The sequence below is a fragment of the Cheilinus undulatus genome, linkage group 2 (assembly GCF_018320785.1).
Source record: "Cheilinus undulatus linkage group 2, ASM1832078v1, whole genome shotgun sequence".
NCBI lineage: Eukaryota > Metazoa > Chordata > Actinopteri > Labriformes > Labridae > Cheilinus > Cheilinus undulatus.
This window is the reverse complement of record NC_054866.1, coordinates 57426757-57445761: the sequence shown is the minus strand read 5'-3', so window position 1 is coordinate 57445761 and position 19005 is coordinate 57426757. Positions and strand designations below refer to the sequence as shown.

General features: G+C 39.2%; 1 protein-coding gene across 4 annotated transcripts in view; it reads right to left on the bottom strand.

The window, feature by feature from the left end:
• gramd1bb (GRAM domain containing 1Bb) overlaps window positions 1-19005 on the bottom strand; it is a 134062-nt gene that overhangs the window by 48506 nt on the left and 66551 nt on the right. For 2 of the 4 annotated variants that reach the window (XM_041805444.1, XM_041805436.1), the window contains exon 3: window positions 14060-14080. The exons of the other annotated variants lie outside the window; for them this stretch is intronic. In XM_041805444.1, the coding sequence (XP_041661378.1) occupies window positions 14060-14080 (21 nt within the window). The remainder of the gene's footprint in view (window positions 1-14059; window positions 14081-19005) is intronic. 4 annotated transcript variants of the gene reach the window in all.

Genomic DNA, 19005 nt, shown 5'->3' with positions numbered 1-19005 from the left:
CCCTCAGGTTAGTCCTGAATCCAGAATCCGGCCCCTGCTGTGACTGACTTCGACACCCCTGATTTAGGTCCTGACCAGACTACATTTAAGCCCCTCCCCCCACAGGCGGGACTTGGATAACTGAGTTGGAAACTTCACTCAGGGTGCACCTGTGTCTACTGCCCAAAGGCATTCTGGGAAAACTCTGCACATTAAGAGATGACTGTCCAATAATTTGAGTGATTGAGTACTGTTAAGTGAAAACTAAAAATGTGTTCAATCAACTCAGAAACAGCTCTGAAACAGCCGTTTTAACAGCCTTTAGAGTGCAGTAGTTCAGCTCTGAGCGTGTCTAAATCCCTCACCAGCAGATTAACCTCCATGTGAAACTCTGCTGGTGAGAATGGAACCAGAGGCAGCATGCTGACGTTTCACAAGCATCAAAAATAACCTTAAAAATGATCCCTTTTGTCTTAAAAAGCTAAAACCTCCTAAAAGGAGCTTTAATTCTGTTTGTTTTAGATATTCACTGTTTAAGTTTGAATTCTCACTCAGAACTGTGAGCCTTTCACCAAAAACATTTCATCACAGCTTCACACCAGCAGAGGGCAGCACAGAGCGTTCAGTGATCACTATGACAATGCAACATTTTCAGCCACATCAGCACTTTTCACCCAAACAATGTAAAAGTCCCAGAGGAGAAACATGCAGGTGATCATTCAGAGGGTCTACGAGGAAGAGGGGATTCAGAGGATGAAGAAGAAACAGAGGAGGAAGGTGCTACCCGGCACTACGTCCAATAACGAGACGCCGTTTTACACTGATGCGAAGAGAGAGGTCAAAAAGGCAAGAAGAAAATCAGGTTTATTCTTGTTGAGAGGCTGATGATGAGTTAAAGTTACTTTCAGTTTTTTGACCATGCAGAAAGCTTTTGAAACCATTTTCACACTTGGAACATTTGCTCTGGCATGAAGGCGGCCTAATGTGTTCAACCTGCGCCCTTTAACCTCCAACACTCTGAGGGTGAGTGTGCGTGGGGTGAGCAGGCAGCGCTGCAGAGGCCGGCCCAGGCCTGTCTATGTGGGCTAATCTCATCTGAAGGTGACAGAGACACGAGAGAGGAATTAGTCTGAGAGCGTTCTGGACCTTCAGGTCTGACAGGAACCCGCTGCTGACCGACGACAGAGGGACAGCTACCATTACCAGCTTTCATGTGTTTCCTATTCACTTATCAAACTGTGCTGGGACATTCAGGAAAAAGATTAAACAAAAAATAAAACCATGAAACTACATTATTTTGGTGAACTGAACTGAATGGAGAAAAAGAGAAAGGTGGAAATAAGAGAGAGACTAACCGTTAATGTGTGTTTAGCCATCTATAGACTGTAATATATACATTTATATTATTTTTATATATTAACAATATATGATGGCATATCAGCCTGTTTCCAGATGGATTGCTTATCATGAAAAAAGTATAGCAGTAAATATACGACTATTGTCGACTCTTCATGGGCTCTCTGATTGGTCTGCTGTCGTCGGGTAAAAGCTTTGCCTGGGGTGTGTACGAGCGTGACCCAAATATCCTCCTCATGACCCTGGAGTATTTTAACCCCTGTGCCCTCCTCAAATCTACTACCCTCTGGACACCTTCCAGGCAAAAATGCCCCATTGACTTCCATGAAAACCAGGTTTTTTAATCTCACTGTCACTGCAGTGTTCTGGCTTGTGATGGTGCTGGGTCCCTGTATGCAGGGCTTGACACGAACTTTTTTCCCAAGGAGCACATAAAAAATTTAGGGGCACAATGAAAATGGATCAAATAATGTGTTTTCCGTAATAAAATGTTCTTTTCATATGTCTGATACTTGTCCAATGATTTCAGTGTTTGCCATTATCATATGTTGGGTTTATGTCTTGACCGTTTTTCTTGTGAAGGGTGATGAGTGGTCCAAACTCAGCTACTTTTATGCCATTTTATACTATGTTTATGCTATTTTTATGATATTTTTTTTATTTTTTGAGCTATTGAATGCCATTTTCAGCTACTTTTATGCCATTTTATGCTATTTTTATGCTATTTTAAGCTATTTTCATCCTTTTTTGAGCTACTGAACTGTTTTTAGCTACTTTCAAGCCATTTTACATTATTTTATGCAATTTTTAGCTCTTTTTATACTGTTTGAGCTATTGAATGCCATTTTCAGCTACTTTTATGCCATTTTATACTATTATTATGCTATTTTAAGCTATTTTCATCCTTTTTTGAGCTACCGAACTATGTTTTTAGCTACTTTCAAGCCATTTTACATTATTTTATGCAATCTTTAGCTCTTTTTATACTGTTTGAGCTATTGAATGACATTTTCAGCTACTTTTATGCCATTTTCAGCTATTTTTGTGCTTTTTATGAGCTACTGAATGACATTTTCATCTACTGAATGACATTTTCAGCTACTTTCATGCTATTCTATAGTATTTTATGCTATTTTTATGCTTTTTTTCAGCTGTTTTTGTGCTTTTGGCTATTTTCAGCAGTTCTTCCATAATTCAGCTCTCAGCATCCCCACGCATTTTAAGCTAAAATTACAATTTTGATTTAGTTACTTTTTGATGGCGTGGCATTTCTTTAATAACTTATTTCCAATCATTTCACGGACCCCCAAGCCTCAGCTCACGTAGCCCCAGGGGTCCCTGGAACCCAGTTTGAGAACCACTGAGTTAAAACACTGGCCTTATCCTTGAACAGGAATTTCTTTAAAGATGTCCCCTTCTAAGATCTGCATAATCTACAAAACTTACCGAGGGATTTTAAGAAAATTCTTAAAATATTATTGTTATCCATTAAAAAGCCCATTATTTCTCTAAAATTTTCCTAAATGCTTCAGTAAAACTTTATCAAAAGCCTAAACATTACAATAAAATGTTCCCCAAAAATGCCACATAAATTTCTGTATTCCCAAAAAATCCTTCAAATTTCAAAGCGAATTCTCTAACATTTATCAGAAAGTTCCTTAAAAATTTGCAAATGCTGTCCAAAAAAATCCATAAAAATGAGGGAAACATCCCAAAAATTTCCTGAAATGTCCATGGAAATTTAAAGTTTATTTATGCTTGTACAGGTCTGGTTTTAGATATAGTGCTGGTATAGTTATTTGAAAGTTATTTTATCCTAATTTTATTCTTTTCTACTTCTAAAATGAGGATGTGAGTACCTCATTTCATTCTCGTCAATAAAAGCAATACATTTTCTTGAATCCCTGAAAATAATTTGAAATTGAAAGCAGATTTTTAATGAAACTCTCCAAAATGTAACACATCCCCTAAATTCCCATAAAATACCTGAAAATTCCCGAGCACATCCCCTGGAATATCCAAACAGCATTCCTGAAAATATTTCACGCTAACTCCTGAAACGTCCTCGTTTGTTCTCGTAGGCTCCTCGGAGGGTAAGGACTGAAATTTGGACATTTCTTCAAACTTTAAATTTTGGGTCTCAAGGACTGAAGTTTGATGAGTAGGGGAGACCGGGGCCAATTTTCACAGTTTTCTTCATAACTCACAGATGAGTTGGAATACACACGCGGTTTTTAAATATAAGAAACATCTATTTGTGCACTAGTTAATGAAGTTATTGCTGTATTTTAACTCATAAAGGCATGTCTGTTTTGTTCAGTTCAAAGAAGTCAGCGTGTTACAAACGCCCCGACTCAGCAGCATTAATTAAGTCTCTCATGCTAGCTACTAGCACTTATGTTAGCATAGCATTTTTAGGGATCAAATGAAACAGAGTTTGACTTTACTATCATCTAAACTTTAGACAGCAGGAAAAAAAACATTTGACAAACCAAAAAGTCACTTTCGTACCTCTAAATCAGTTTTTTTGTGGACAGTTTCTGTGGTGTTGAAGTATTCCTGCTCTTTCTCAGCAGGCAGAAAGAGAATCCTTCTGAGCATGTGCAGACTTAGTTTCATCACTCTAGCTTGTTTCTGATTGGAGGAATTGAGTGTGTTACAACTGTCCCCGGTCTCCCCTAGTGACGTGGGCACCAGCTAAAAGTCTGAGCAAATATCCGACACCACGCCCCCCTGACTTCTAGTCTGCTCTCTGAAACTGAAGATTTGAAAAAGGCTTTTTCCTAAATAACCTTCTAGGATGAACGTAATCATCACCAGTCACAAGAAAACAGAAATGAAAAGGACCTTACCACTGATGTTCTGCTTGTGAGGCAGATATGACTGTAAACATTTGTTAAAACTGGAACTTCGCTGATGTGGCTGTTTTTTAGAGCAGGGGAGTCAGACTCAGTCACAGCAGGGGCCGGATTCAGGATTCAGGACTAACCTGAGGGCCTAACAGGGTCACCATTAAACCAGAAACTGTCAACCTCATTTCACCAGCAAAAAAAACCCATAGCACTGATGATAAATGATTTTGACATTTAAAAAGCTAAAAAGATCAGTTTAAAGGCTCACAATCACAACTATGGGATCATGAAGTCAAAGTATGGAGTTGAAAATATGAGGTAAAATATAAAATAATTGGTTAAAAGGTCAAAATATCACTTCAAAATTAGAATTATGAATCGAATCGTAAAGCTCAAAATATTATATGAGAAGTCAAAATTATGAGTTGAAATGCTCAAAGTATGAAATTAAAAGTCAGAATCCTGAGTTTGAGTCCTGATTGTGGGATCAAAAATAAAAATGTGAAATTGAAACACAAATTAATTTCTTTTCCCACGTTCCTGACTTCTTATCTAAATATTTTTACTCCTTACTTTTTCAGACTGTATGACATAACAAGGATATCTTCAATCATCACATTTTTATATGTTGAGGAAATCTGCAGACCTCAGGCTGATGTGACAGTTAGAGCAGAAATATCAGATCATCTTGTGGGCCGGATTAACTGTTCCACAGGCCAGATTTGGCCCCCGGGCCTTGAGTTTGACACCTGTGTCGTCCTCACACACCCCGCTGTATCTTTGTTTTTGTGCTGCCACTGAGGATTACACTGATTGATTAACAACAGGGCTTTTCTACTGTTTCAGTGGGCGGCAAAGATTTTTCTAACCTAGAAGCAGAAGCCAAAGAGGGCCGGACTCCATGAAGGATGGCTCCATATTCTAATGGTGAGGGTGGCATGGTTTTTAGATGTCATAAGATCTGATATGGAGAAAGCTTTTAAAATGAAAAACAACAACAACAACAAAAAACATTGAAAGTAATCCTGTCAAAATGTCGTTTATTTCTATAATAATAATAAAAAAGATGAAAACGTCTGCAGATCTGATCCGCCACAGCCGTCCAGAGTTTCTCTGTAAAACAAACAACTGTCTGTGCTGACATTTCTCCTGAAGGTCAACAGAATCTGACAAGCAGGAGAGAATTTAGCTGAACTCTGGATAATCTGAGATGTTATGCATTCAATTTCACACTAATGTAGGGGTGTCAAACTCACGGCTTGTGGGCCAAATCTGGTCCGTGGTACAGTCGCACCCGGCCCACCAGATCATATTTTTATCATAACTGGCCCGCTGGTTTTAGGTCTGCAGATTTCCTCCAGTTTAAACATGTAAACTTAACAAAGATGATCTAAAATATCCTGTTCAGTCATAAAAATTAGAAAAATACTTAGATAAAAGTCAAAAATGTGGGGAAATACATTTCTGTTTTCATTTCATATTCTTTTGAACCTCACAGATATGATGCAATATGACTTTTTATTTCATATGTTGACCTTTTCAACTCACAATTTTGACTTTTTATCTTATTTTTTGACCTTTAAGATCCTCAATTTTAAATTTCTCAGCAATATTTTGACCTTCAAACTCATGGTTTGGATTTTTTTCTCACACTTTGACATTTTTACATCCTCACTTTGACTTTTATCACATAATTTGACCTTTCAGATGCATAATTTTGTATTTTAAGTATTGTTCTGACCTTTCAAACTCAAAATCTAAATCTTCTTCTAATGCTATGACATTTTAAACCAATGATTTTGAATTTTATATCATATTTTGACAGTTAAGAACCATGATTTGCCTTTTTAAAACATCATTTTGAATTTAAATGCCATGTTTGGACCTTTTGAGCTTGAAGTTTGAATTTTTATCTCAGATTGACCTTTTTCAATCTCAAAACCCTTTATCATCAGTGCTAAGGTTTTGTCCCCCATAATTCATTGCTGGTGAAAATGAGGTTGACAGTTTATGGTTAAACGTGGACCCTGTTGGACCCAAATTCAGAGTTTGGCCCCTGCTGTGATTTAGTTTGACATCCCTGATCTAATGCAACCATTTTCAGATTCTCAATATATGCAATTAATTACAGTCAATTACAAACCTGTGGTTTAAACATTTTAAAGGACTAGTTCAAAGATATTTTACAGTCTTAAGCCTCATGGAAACATGGGAGGTGACACCAGTGACTGCAACTATCAGCAGGATCCTACAGTCTGAGTCTACAGATGAAGCAGAGGGCCAGAGGGGACTGTCATGGGTCAAATAAAAAAGGAAATGCTTACTTTAATCAGGTTTAGTCTGTCATACTGTAAAAAAATAAAGAGAAAACAAAATGTTAACCAAAGCAGTGAGCAACATGAACACAAAAAGGAAAGAAAGGAACAGAGGTCCGATGAGATCTGAGGAGGAAATCTGCCGTTTCGGAGGGAACTCTGCCGTTACAGAGTGAACTCTGCCGTTACAGAGTGAACTATGCCTTTAAAGGGTGAAATCTGCCGTTACAGAGTGAACTCTGCCGTTACAGAGTGAACTCTGCCGTTACAGAGTGAACTCTGCTGTTACAGGGTGAACTATGACGTTACAGGGTGAACTATGATGTAACAGGGTGAACTCTGCCGTTACAGAGTGAACTCTGCCGTTACAGAGTGAACTATGACGTTACAGGGTGAACTCTGCCGTTACAGAGTGAACTATGCCTTTAAAGAGTGAAATCTGCCGTTACAGAGTGAACTCTGCCGTTACAGAGTGAACTCTGCCGTTACAGGGTGAACTCTGCCGTTACAGAGTGAACTATGATGTAACAGGGTGAACTCTGCCGTTACAGAGTGAACTCTGCCGTTACAGAGTGAACTATGCCTTTAAAGAGTGAAATCTGCCGTTACAGAGTGAACTCTGCCTTTAAAGAGTGAAATCTGCCGTTACAGAGTGAACTCTGCCGTTACAGAGTGAACTCTGCCGTTACAGGGTGAACTCTGCCGTTACAGAGTGAACTATGATGTAACAGGGTGAACTCTGCCGTTACAGGGTAAACTTTGACGTTACAGAGTGAACTATGATGTAACAGGGTGAACTCTGCCGTTACAGAGTGAACTTTGACGTTACAGAGTGAACTCTGCCGTTACAGAGTGAAATTTGCCTTTAAAGGGTGAAATCTGCCGTTACAGAGTGAACTCTGCCGTTACAGAGTGAACTCTGCTGTTACAGGGTGAACTCTGCCGTTACAGAGTGAACTCTGCTGTTACAGGGTGAACTCTGCCGTTACAGAGTGAACTTTGACGTTACAGAGTGAACTCTGACGTTACAGAGTGAACTATGACATTACAGAGTGAACTATGATGTAACAGGGTGAACTCTGCCGTTACAGAGTGAACTATGACGTTACAGGGTGAACTCTGCCGTTACAGAGTGAACTTTGACGTTACAGAGTGAACTCTGACGTTACAGAGTGAACTATGACGTTACAGGGTGAACTCTGCCGTTACAGGGTGAACTATGACGTTACAGGGTGAACTTTGACGTTACAGAGTGAACTATGACGTTACAGGGTGAACTCTGCCGTTACAGAGTGAACTATGACGTTACAGAGTGAACTCTGCCGTTACAGAGTGAACTTTGACGTTACAGAGTGAACTCTGACGTTACAGAGTGAACTATGACGTTACAGAGTGAACTCTGCCGTTACAGAGTGAACTTTGACGTTACAGAGTGAACTATGACGTTACAGGGTGAACTCTGCCGTTACAGAGTGAACTTTGACGTTACAGAGTGAACTCTGCCGTTACAGAGTGAACTTTGACGTTACAGAGTGAACTCTGACGTTACAGAGTGAACTATGACGTTACAGAGTGAACTCTGCCGTTACAGAGTGAACTTTGACGTTACAGAGTGAACTCTGCCGTTACAGAGTGAACTTTGACGTTACAGAGTGAACTATGACGTTACAGGGTGAACTCTGCCGTTACAGAGTGAACTTTGACGTTACAGAGTGAACTCTGCCGTTACAGAGTGAACTATGACGTTACAGGGTGAACTCTGCCGTTACAGAGTGAACTTTGACGTTACAGAGTGAACTCTGACGTTACAGAGTGAACTATGACGTTACAGGGTGAACTCTGCCGTTACAGGGTGAACTATGACGTTACAGGGTGAACTTTGACGTTACAGAGTGAACTATGACGTTACAGGGTGAACTCTGCCGTTACAGAGTGAACTATGACGTTACAGAGTGAACTCTGCCGTTACAGAGTGAACTATGACGTTACAGAGTGAACTCTGCCGTTACAGAGTGAACTTTGACGTTACAGAGTGAACTATGACGTTACAGGGTGAACTCTGCCGTTACAGAGTGAACTTTGACGTTACAGAGTGAACTCTGCCGTTACAGAGTGAACTTTGACGTTACAGAGTGAACTCTGACGTTACAGAGTGAACTTTGACGTTACAGAGTGAACTCTGACGTTACAGAGTGAACTATGACGTTACAGAGTGAACTCTGCCGTTACAGAGTGAACTTTGACGTTACAGAGTGAACTCTGCCGTTACAGAGTGAACTTTGACGTTACAGAGTGAACTATGACGTTACAGGGTGAACTCTGCCGTTACAGAGTGAACTTTGACGTTACAGAGTGAACTCTGCCGTTACAGAGTGAACTATGACGTTACAGGGTGAACTCTGCCGTTACAGAGTGAACTTTGACGTTACAGAGTGAACTCTGACGTTACAGAGTGAACTATGACGTTACAGGGTGAACTCTGCCGTTACAGGGTGAACTATGACGTTACAGGGTGAACTTTGACGTTACAGAGTGAACTATGACGTTACAGGGTGAACTCTGCCGTTACAGAGTGAACTATGACGTTACAGAGTGAACTCTGCCGTTACAGAGTGAACTATGACGTTACAGAGTGAACTATGACGTTACAGGGTGAACTCTGCTGTTACAGAGTGAACTATGACGTTACAGAGTGAACTCTGCCGTTACAGAGTGAACTATGACGTTACAGAGTGAACTCTGCCGTTACAGAGTGAACTATGACGTTACAGGGTGAACTCTGCCGTTACAGAGTGAACTATGACGTTACAGGGTGAACTTTGCCATTACAGAGTGAACTCTGACGTTACAGAGTGAACTATGACGTTACAGGGTGAACTCTGCTGTTACAGAGTGAACTATGACGTTACAGAGTGAACTCTGCCGTTACAGAGTGAACTATGACGTTACAGGGTGAACTCTGCCGTTACAGAGTGAACTATGACGTTACAGGGTGAACTTTGCCGTTACAGAGTGAACTCTGACGTTACAGAGTGAACTATGACGTTACAGGGTGAACTCTGCCGTTACAGAGTGAACTTTGACGTTACAGAGTGAACTCTGACGTTACAGAGTGAACTTTGACGTTACAGGGTGAACTCTGCCGTTACAGAGTGAACTTTGACGTTACAGAGTGAACTCTGCCGTTACAGAGTGAACTTTGACGTTACAGAGTGAACTCTGACGTTACAGAGTGAACTATGACGTTACAGAGTGAACTCTGCCGTTACAGAGTGAACTTTGACGTTACAGAGTGAACTATGACGTTACAGGGTGAACTCTGCCGTTACAGAGTGAACTTTGACGTTACAGAGTGAACTCTGCCGTTACAGAGTGAACTTTGACGTTACAGAGTGAACTCTGACGTTACAGAGTGAACTATGACGTTACAGAGTGAACTCTGCCGTTACAGAGTGAACTTTGACGTTACAGAGTGAACTCTGCCGTTACAGAGTGAACTATGACGTTACAGAGTGAACTCTGCCGTTACAGAGTGAACTATGACGTTACAGGGTGAACTCTGCCGTTACAGAGTGAACTCTGCCGTTACAGGGTGAACTTTGCCGTTACAGAGTGAACTCTGACGTTACAGAGTGAACTATGACGTTACAGGGTGAACTCTGCTGTTACAGAGTGAACTATGACGTTACAGGGTGAACTCTGCCGTTACAGAGTGAACTATGACGTTACAGAGTGAACTCTGCCATTACAGAGTGAACTTTGACGTTACAGAGTGAACTATGACGTTACAGAGTGAACTCTGCCGTTACAGAGTGAACTATGACGTTACAGAGTGAACTCTGACGTTACAGAGTGAACTATGACGTTACAGGGTGAAATCTGCAGAGTTCTCTGATTAAAAATGTTGAGGCTAGATCGATTGTTTTCTATGATTACCAGTATTTTTCATATGGCTCTTTCTGCAGAGACACAGCCCTTCTTTTGCTGAATGCACTCTTTTATTTGGATTGCATTAGGGTAAGGGTGATCAAACTCACGTTGTGGGGACGACCTCACGCCATGTCTGGGGTCATGTGATCACTGCTGACTGCAGAGGCTCACGTGGGGCGATTGCAACAGGGTTAGGGGGTGGGGGCTTTGGCTGTGGCAGAGAAATGAATGAATGGTGATGTAATCAATCGGTGTGTGTTTGCGTGCGTGTGTGTATGTGTGTGAAACAGACTGCAGAGCAACAACTAGATCATCATGAGGTTCCCATCTACACCGGCCTCGCTCCTCTCTCCCTGCGTGTGACTGCTCCTTCTCTGGAACCCTACAACGTAGATTTCATGTGTGGCCAAAAAGGAAAATGTGAAATGAGGACTGACATGAAATAAATAGGATGGATGAACCAATGCGCTAAAACGTGACACTAGCCTGCGGTGCATTTACAGGAAGGGGAGGGCGTTTTGGGCCCGTGGTGCAAGATAGGGAGTGAGAGGGATCCTTTCATCTGGCAGCAGAGAGGCTGCTCCAATAACGATCTAGTCGTGCAGCTCTGGACGGAGATGCTGGCAGGGGTTTAAAGAGTTTATCCCTCTGCAGCCTTGCAGTTGCGCAGTGTGGCGGGTACAACACTTTCATAAGCACAATGTGACGACAGCAAAAGTCTGAGAGAGGGATGGGACAAGGGCCTCAGTGTTGACAAGGAGAAGGGAAAGGAATACCAGCTCGGACCATCACCTCCAGGTCATTTATTGGAATTTGCACAAATGTTCAGTTTTTCCATTCTTGGAATTTGAAAAAAAAAATAATAATAAATAAATAACCACCGTCAATCATCAGGCACAATTCCTCCAATATGTTTATTTGTTCTATAACTTTTTAACCTTTTCATTGCAGCTTATACAGCAGTGGTTCCCAACCTTTTTTACTTAGCGCCCCCTACTTGGGTCTGAGAAAAGCTAAGCCCCCTAGGACCCACTTGGAAAAATTTAAATCAATTTTAACTGTTTTCATTGACAAAATCAGAGCATAATAGCCCGACAAACACTTGTTCTTACCAAATTAACATATAAACTATCCATGATTACAGTTGTATTATGGCCACTCTTAAAAACAACAATAAAGAGGATTTGTTAATTTCAAGAAAAATCTGAAAATTCTCAGTTTTAAAAAGTCAGTAATTTGCAAAAAAATATAGACATATTTTACTTTAAAGGTTGTAAATGTAAGCGGCCCAAAACATTGTGTTTTTGACTTTATACACCGCTTTCCACATTATTAAGCAAATGACATTTTTCTCTATTTTCCTAAATATTAATGCAAATGACAGTCAGAGTATTTTTCAAGTCATCAGCCATTACAGAATAATTCAAATGTTTCTGAACAAACTTCATAATGATAACCATTATTTATTTAAAAATAAAAACCTCAAAATGCACTGTTCCACATTATTAAGCACGACAGAGTTTTACAAGATTTTATAGGAAATGAAAATGGTCATTCATTGAATCTGCAGCATCAGGAGGTCATATTTACTGAAATCAAAGCTATTTCAATCAAAAACATCTTAACAGGACAAGTTCCATGTTAACATAGAAGAAATCTGTGTCTGATTCAGAGCACAGACGGGTTCCTGCAGATAAAGGCATAATGAGGAAGGTTTCTGACAGACTAATTCCTCAGATAAAGATAGCAGATGCTAAAATACCATTACAAAGCAGCAAACAGGGATTTGAAGCTGCTGGTGCCTCTGGAGTCCCACCAACCTCAAGGTGTAGGATCCTCCAGAGGCTTGCAGTCGTGTATAAACCTACTATTCAGCCCCCCCCCAACCAATGCTCACAAGCAGAAACGGTTGCAGTGGGCCCAGAAATACATGAAGACTCATTTTCAAACAGTCTTGTTGACTGATGAGTGCCGTGCAACCCTGGATGGTCCAGATGGAGGAGTAGTGGATGGTTGGTGGATGGCCACCATGTCCCAATGAGGCTGTGACATCAGCAAGGAGGGGGCGGAGTCATGTTCTGGGCTGGATTCATGAGGAGAGAGCTGATAGGCCCCTTTAGGGTCCCTGAAGGTGTGAAAATGACCTCGGCAAAGTATCTGGAGTTTCTGACTGATCACTTTCTTCCATGGTACAAAAAGAAGAACCATGCCTTCTGTAGCAAAATGATCTTCATGCATGACAATGCTCCATCTCATACTGCAGAGAATCCCTCTGTGTCATTGGCTGCTATGGGCATAAAAGGAGAGAAACTCATGGTGTGGCCCCCATCCTCCCCTGACCTTTAACCCTACTGAGAACCTTTGGAGCATCCTCAAGCTAAAGATCTATGAGGGTGGGAGGCAGTTCACATCAAAACAGCAGCTCTGGGAGGATATTCTGACATCCTGCAAAGAAATTCAAGCAGAAACTCTCCAAAAACTCACAAGTTCAATGGATGCAAGAATAGTGAAGGTGATATCAGAGAAGGGCTCCTATGTTAACATGGAACTTGGCCTGTTAAGATGTTTTTGATTGAAATAGCTTTGATTTCAGTAAATATGACCTCCTAATGCTGCAGATTCAATAAATGAACATTTTCATTTCCTATAAAATCTTTTAAAACTCTGTCGTGTTTAATAATGTGGAACAGTGCATTTTGAGGTTTTATTTTTAAATGAACAGTTATCATGATGAAGTTTGTTCAAAAACATTTGAATTATGCTGTAATGGCTGATGACTTGAAAAATATTCTGACTACATTAATATTTAGGAAAATAGAGAAAAATGTCATTTGCTTAATAATGTGGAAAGTGGTGTATAAAGTCAAAAATCCGACCACTATTTTCAGATTGGTTTCTTGTAAATGTAGGATTTTGAAGTTTCGACTTTGAGTTTCTTTTGTCAAAACTCAAGACTGTATAAACTCGTAAATTGCAAGTTTTTCTTGTAAATATCCTCCAAACTCTGAAATTCTGAATTTTTTCTTGTAAATAAACAGCTTTATAATCTCCTTTTGTTCTCTTAGAATTGTTGACTTTTTTGCTCAAAAATGAACAGATTCTCTTCATTGAAAAATATATTTAAGGTTGGTCCTAATACATTATGTTGCTTATCATGATTCAATAAATATATATATGTACATCTAATTTTGACAACCTCAGAGCAGACAGGGTTCCGAGTCCCCCCTCTGAGATCTTTGGCGACCCCCCCAGGGGTGCCTGGACCCCAGGTTGGGAACCAATGTAATACAGTATGAATACTAAGCTGCAAAGTAACATTGTAAATAAAATGAGGAATTTGCTACATTGCATATAACATTTCATAAAGAGAAGGAAAGGACAAAAGAGGAGAGAAGAAGGAATAGCGGATGTGAATATGGCTGGGTGGGGCTCTGTTTAAGAAATGCCCATCTGCTATGACTGTGGAAGCAGATGGGGTTGCATTGTGCACAGGAACAAGCTGGGTTCAGGGCAAAGCATTACAAACAGGGTCTGGACATTTCCATAGAGTGGCTCACAAGACAGGAAGTGGGGCAAAGGGAGGGTGGGTACAGAAATATTTGAAGAACAAAAAAGAGTAATGCTTACTTTGGATAGTCGCTTGTGAGACTAGCATGCAATCAGGAGAAGAACAAAGAAAATTCAGATAGAAAAATGAAAACAAAAAAAAATCAACAGCAGAAGAAACAGCTGAAAGTACACATAAGAGCAAACCAGTCATTATCAGATGGCACACATCATATTATGGCATGTAGCAGCAGCAGCAGCAGCAGAAAGAGAGGCGTGCACAGTGTTGTGGAGACAAAAATATCAAAACAAAGACGCTAAACCAACAGGTGAATATACACGGATGAGGAAAGAATGAAGAGATAATCAAAGATGAAAGTGACGTGGCTTATTTCTAACATTCTGGAAGCTCAAATGAACGCTGAGCATTCAAAAACATTAGAGCCACGTGCTCTTTCTGTGAAATAACCTGAGAGATACGGCACATGACTGAGTTCACCTGCGTAGGAGAGATGCAGATGATGGGGGGGGCTACTGCACCTTAACTATGTTTTCTTTTAATGCCTATGCTTTATTTCAAACCTCATTATATGAACATATAAAGCTTTAACAACCTTTATAAACATTTTGGTTTTTATGGTAAATGACAAAGTAACAAACTTAACTGAACTACAGAGTCCTCCAGTCTGCTGACAACAAATGCTACTTTCACACTCAGTGTGTGAATATTTGAGACGTTTGTGAACCCCACACAGAGACCCCCCTCAGAGTAACTTAGTTGTAAGTTAAGTGATAAAAAACCCTTAGCAAACAGATTTTTAGTAGAAGTAGACTTAGCACACTTTAGGTCATTACCACAATATTGAAAAATAGTGCACATCATCATTTTCATCACATAGTGTGGGCCTGAGATTAATAAAAGTCTAAAAGGTTGTTGTTATTGTCCATATTTAGGCCGACATAATCAGGTGTTTAAAGAGTTTAGGATGTCTGTAATCACTCTTGCACTCAGCCACTCCCAAAAGTAGTAAAAGGGATGTTACCAACCTCACACAAGTGCAGATCCATGCTAAGCTTCAACAAAACTTGTGATGTTTTTTATTTCTTTTTAAAATTCTAATTTAATGTATCATTGACCTCCAAACAAGAACTGTTGACCTGTCCTGTATCAGCAACTCTGGAACCAGACAAAAGCAGGATCAATTTCTAGGCATAACAGCTGGGAAGAATACCTAGCATGACTTATTTATCAACGTTCTTTAGGAACTTGGGACCGTCTTTTAGAAAATGTTGGAATGACCAAACTACCAACCATCAGAACAGTCGTTGCTCAGAACCCGTCTGTGGACAATGTGTGTGACCATTTAGGATAGGGATGTCTCAAAAGAATATCTCATCCCATCCTATCCTATCCTATCCTATCCTATCCTATCCAATTCTATCCAATCCTATCCTATCCTATCCCATCCCATCCTATCCTATCCCATCCCATCCCATCCTATCCTATCCTATCCTATCCCATCCTATCCTATCCTATCCAATTCTATCCTATCCTATCCTATCCTATCCCATCCCATCCTATCCTATCCCATCCCATCCCATCCTATCCTATCCTATCCTATCCTATCCTATCCTATCCAATTCTATCCTATCCTATCCTATCCTATCCTATCCTATCCTATCCCATCCTATCCTATCCCATCAAATCCCATCCTATCCTATCCTATCCTATCCTATCCAATTCTATCCCATCCTATCCCATCCCATCCTATCCTATCCTATCCTATCCAATTCTATCCTATCCTATCCCATCCCATCCAATCCTATCCTATCCTATCCTATCCCATCCTATCCTATCCCATCCCATCCCATCCTATCCTATCCTATCCTATCCTATCCAATTCTATCCCATCCTATCCCATCCCATCCTATCCTATCCTATCCTATCCAATTCTATCCAATCCTACCCTATCCCATCCTATCCTATCCTATCCCATCCCGTCCCATCCTATCCTATCCCATCCTATCCTATCCCATCCCATCCCATCCTATCCTATCCTATCCTATCCAATTCTATCCCATCCTATCCTATCCTATCCTATCCTATCTTATCCAATCCTATCCTATCCTATCCCATCCCTTCCTATCCCATCCTGTCCAATCCTATCATTTCCTATTCTAGCCTATCCACTCGTATCCTATCCTTTCCTATCCTATCCTATCCCATCCCATCCTATCCTATCCCATCCCATCCCATCCTATCCCATCCCATCCCATCCTATCCTATCCCATCCTATCCTATCCTATCCCATCCCATCCCATCCTATCCTATCCTATCCTATCCAATTCTATCCTATCCTATCCTATCCTATCCTATCCTATCCTATCTTATCCAATCCTATCCTATCCTATCCCATCCTATCCTATCCCATCCTGTCCAATCCTATCCTTTCCTATTCTAGCCTATCCACTCGTATCCTATCCAATCCTATCCTATCCTATCCCATCCTATCCTATCCCATCCTGTCCAATCCTATCCTTTCCTATTCTAGCCTATCCACTCGTATCCTATCCTTTCCTATCCTATCCTATCTTATCCTATCCTAGCCTATTCTATCCTATCCTATCCTATCCATTCCTATCCTGTCCAATCCTATCCTTTCACTATACACACACTATACTGTACTATACTGTTCTATACTATAATATACTTTAATATACTTTAATATACTTAACTATACTATACTATACTATAGTTTATTATACTATACTATACTATACTTAACTATACTATACTATACTTTAATATACTTTACTATACTGTACTATACTGTTGTATCTATACTATACTATACTATACTATACTATACTATACTATACTTTAATATACTGTAATATACTTAACTATACTATACTTTACTATAGTATACTTTAATATACTTAACTATACTATACTGTACTATACTATACTATACTGTTGTATACTATACTATACTATACTATACTGTACTATACTATACTATACTGTACTATATTATACGATACTTTAATATACTTTACTATACTGTACTATACTATACTATACAGTTGTATACTATACTATACTATACTATTCTATACTATACTATACTTTACTATTCTATAATATAGTATACTATACTATACTATACTACACTATAGTTTAATATACTATACTATACTGTTGTATACTATACTATACTATACTATACTGTACTATATTATACGATACTTTAATATACTTTACTATACTGTACTATACTATACTATACTGTTGTATACTATACTATACTATACTATTCTATACTATACTATACTTTACTATTCTATAATATAGTATACTATACTATACTATACTATACTATAGTTTAATATACTATACTATACTGTACTATACTATACTATCTGTAATAGTAATAATATCTGTAATCACTCTTGCACTCAGCCACTCCCAAAAGTAGTAAAAGGGATGTTACCAACCTCACACAAGTGCAGATCCATGCTAAGCTTCAACAAAACTTGTGATGTTTTTTATTTCTTTTTAAAATTCTAATTTAATGTATCATTGACCTCCAAACAAGAACTGTTGACCTGTCCTGTATCAGCAACTCTGGAACCAGACAAAAGCAGGATCAATTTCTAGGCATAACAGCTGGGAAGAATACCTAGCATGACTTATTTATCAACGTTCTTTAGGAACTTGGGACCGTCTTTTAGAAAATGTTGGAATGACCAAACTACCAACCATCAGAACAGTCGTTGCTCAGAACCCGTCTGTGGACAATGTGTGTGACCATTTAGGATAGGGATGTCTCAAAAGAATATCTCATCCCATCCTATCCTATCCTATCCTATCCTATCCTATCCAATTCTATCCAATCCTATCCTATCCTATCCCATCCCATCCTATCCTATCCCATCCCATCCCATCCTATCCTATCCTATCCTATCCCATCCTATCCTATCCTATCCAATTCTATCCTATCCTATCCTATCCTATCCCATCCCATCCTATCCTATCCCATCCCATCCCATCCTATCCTATCCTATCCTATCCCATCCTATCCTATCCTATCCAATTCTATCCTATCCTATCCTATCCTATCCTATCCTATCCTATCCCATCCTATCCTATCCCATCAAATCCCATCCTATCCTATCCTATCCTATCCTATCCAATTCTATCCCATCCTATCCCATCCCATCCTATCCTATCCTATCCTATCCAATTCTATCCTATCCTATCCCATCCCATCCAATCCTATCCTATCCTATCCTATCCCATCCTATCCTATCCCATCCCATCCCATCCTATCCTATCCTATCCTATCCTATCCAATTCTATCCCATCCTATCCCATCCCATCCTATCCTATCCTATCCTATCCAATTCTATCCAATCCTACCCTATCCCATCCTATCCTATCCTATCCCATCCCGTCCCATCCTATCCTATCCCATCCTATCCTATCCAATTCTATCCTATCCTACCTATCCTAGGTAGTATAGTATAGAATAGTATAGTATAGTATACTATAGTATAGTATAGTAAAGTATACTATACTATAGTATACTATACTATACTATTCTATACTATACTATACTTTAATATACTGTAATATACTTAACTATACTATACTATTCTATACTATACTTTAATATACTATACTATAGTATACTATACTATACTATTCTATACTATACTATACTTTAATATACTGTAATATACTTAACTATACTATACTATTGTATACTATACTATACTTTACTATTCTATAATATAGTATACTATACTGTACTATACTATAGTTTAATATACTATACTATACTGTACTATACTATACTATACTTTACTATACTATACTATACTACACCATACTATACTATACTATACTATACTATACTATACTTTAATATACAGTAATATACTTAACTATACCTTACTATTCTATACTATACTATAGTTTAATATACTATACTATAGTATACTACACTATACAACACCATACT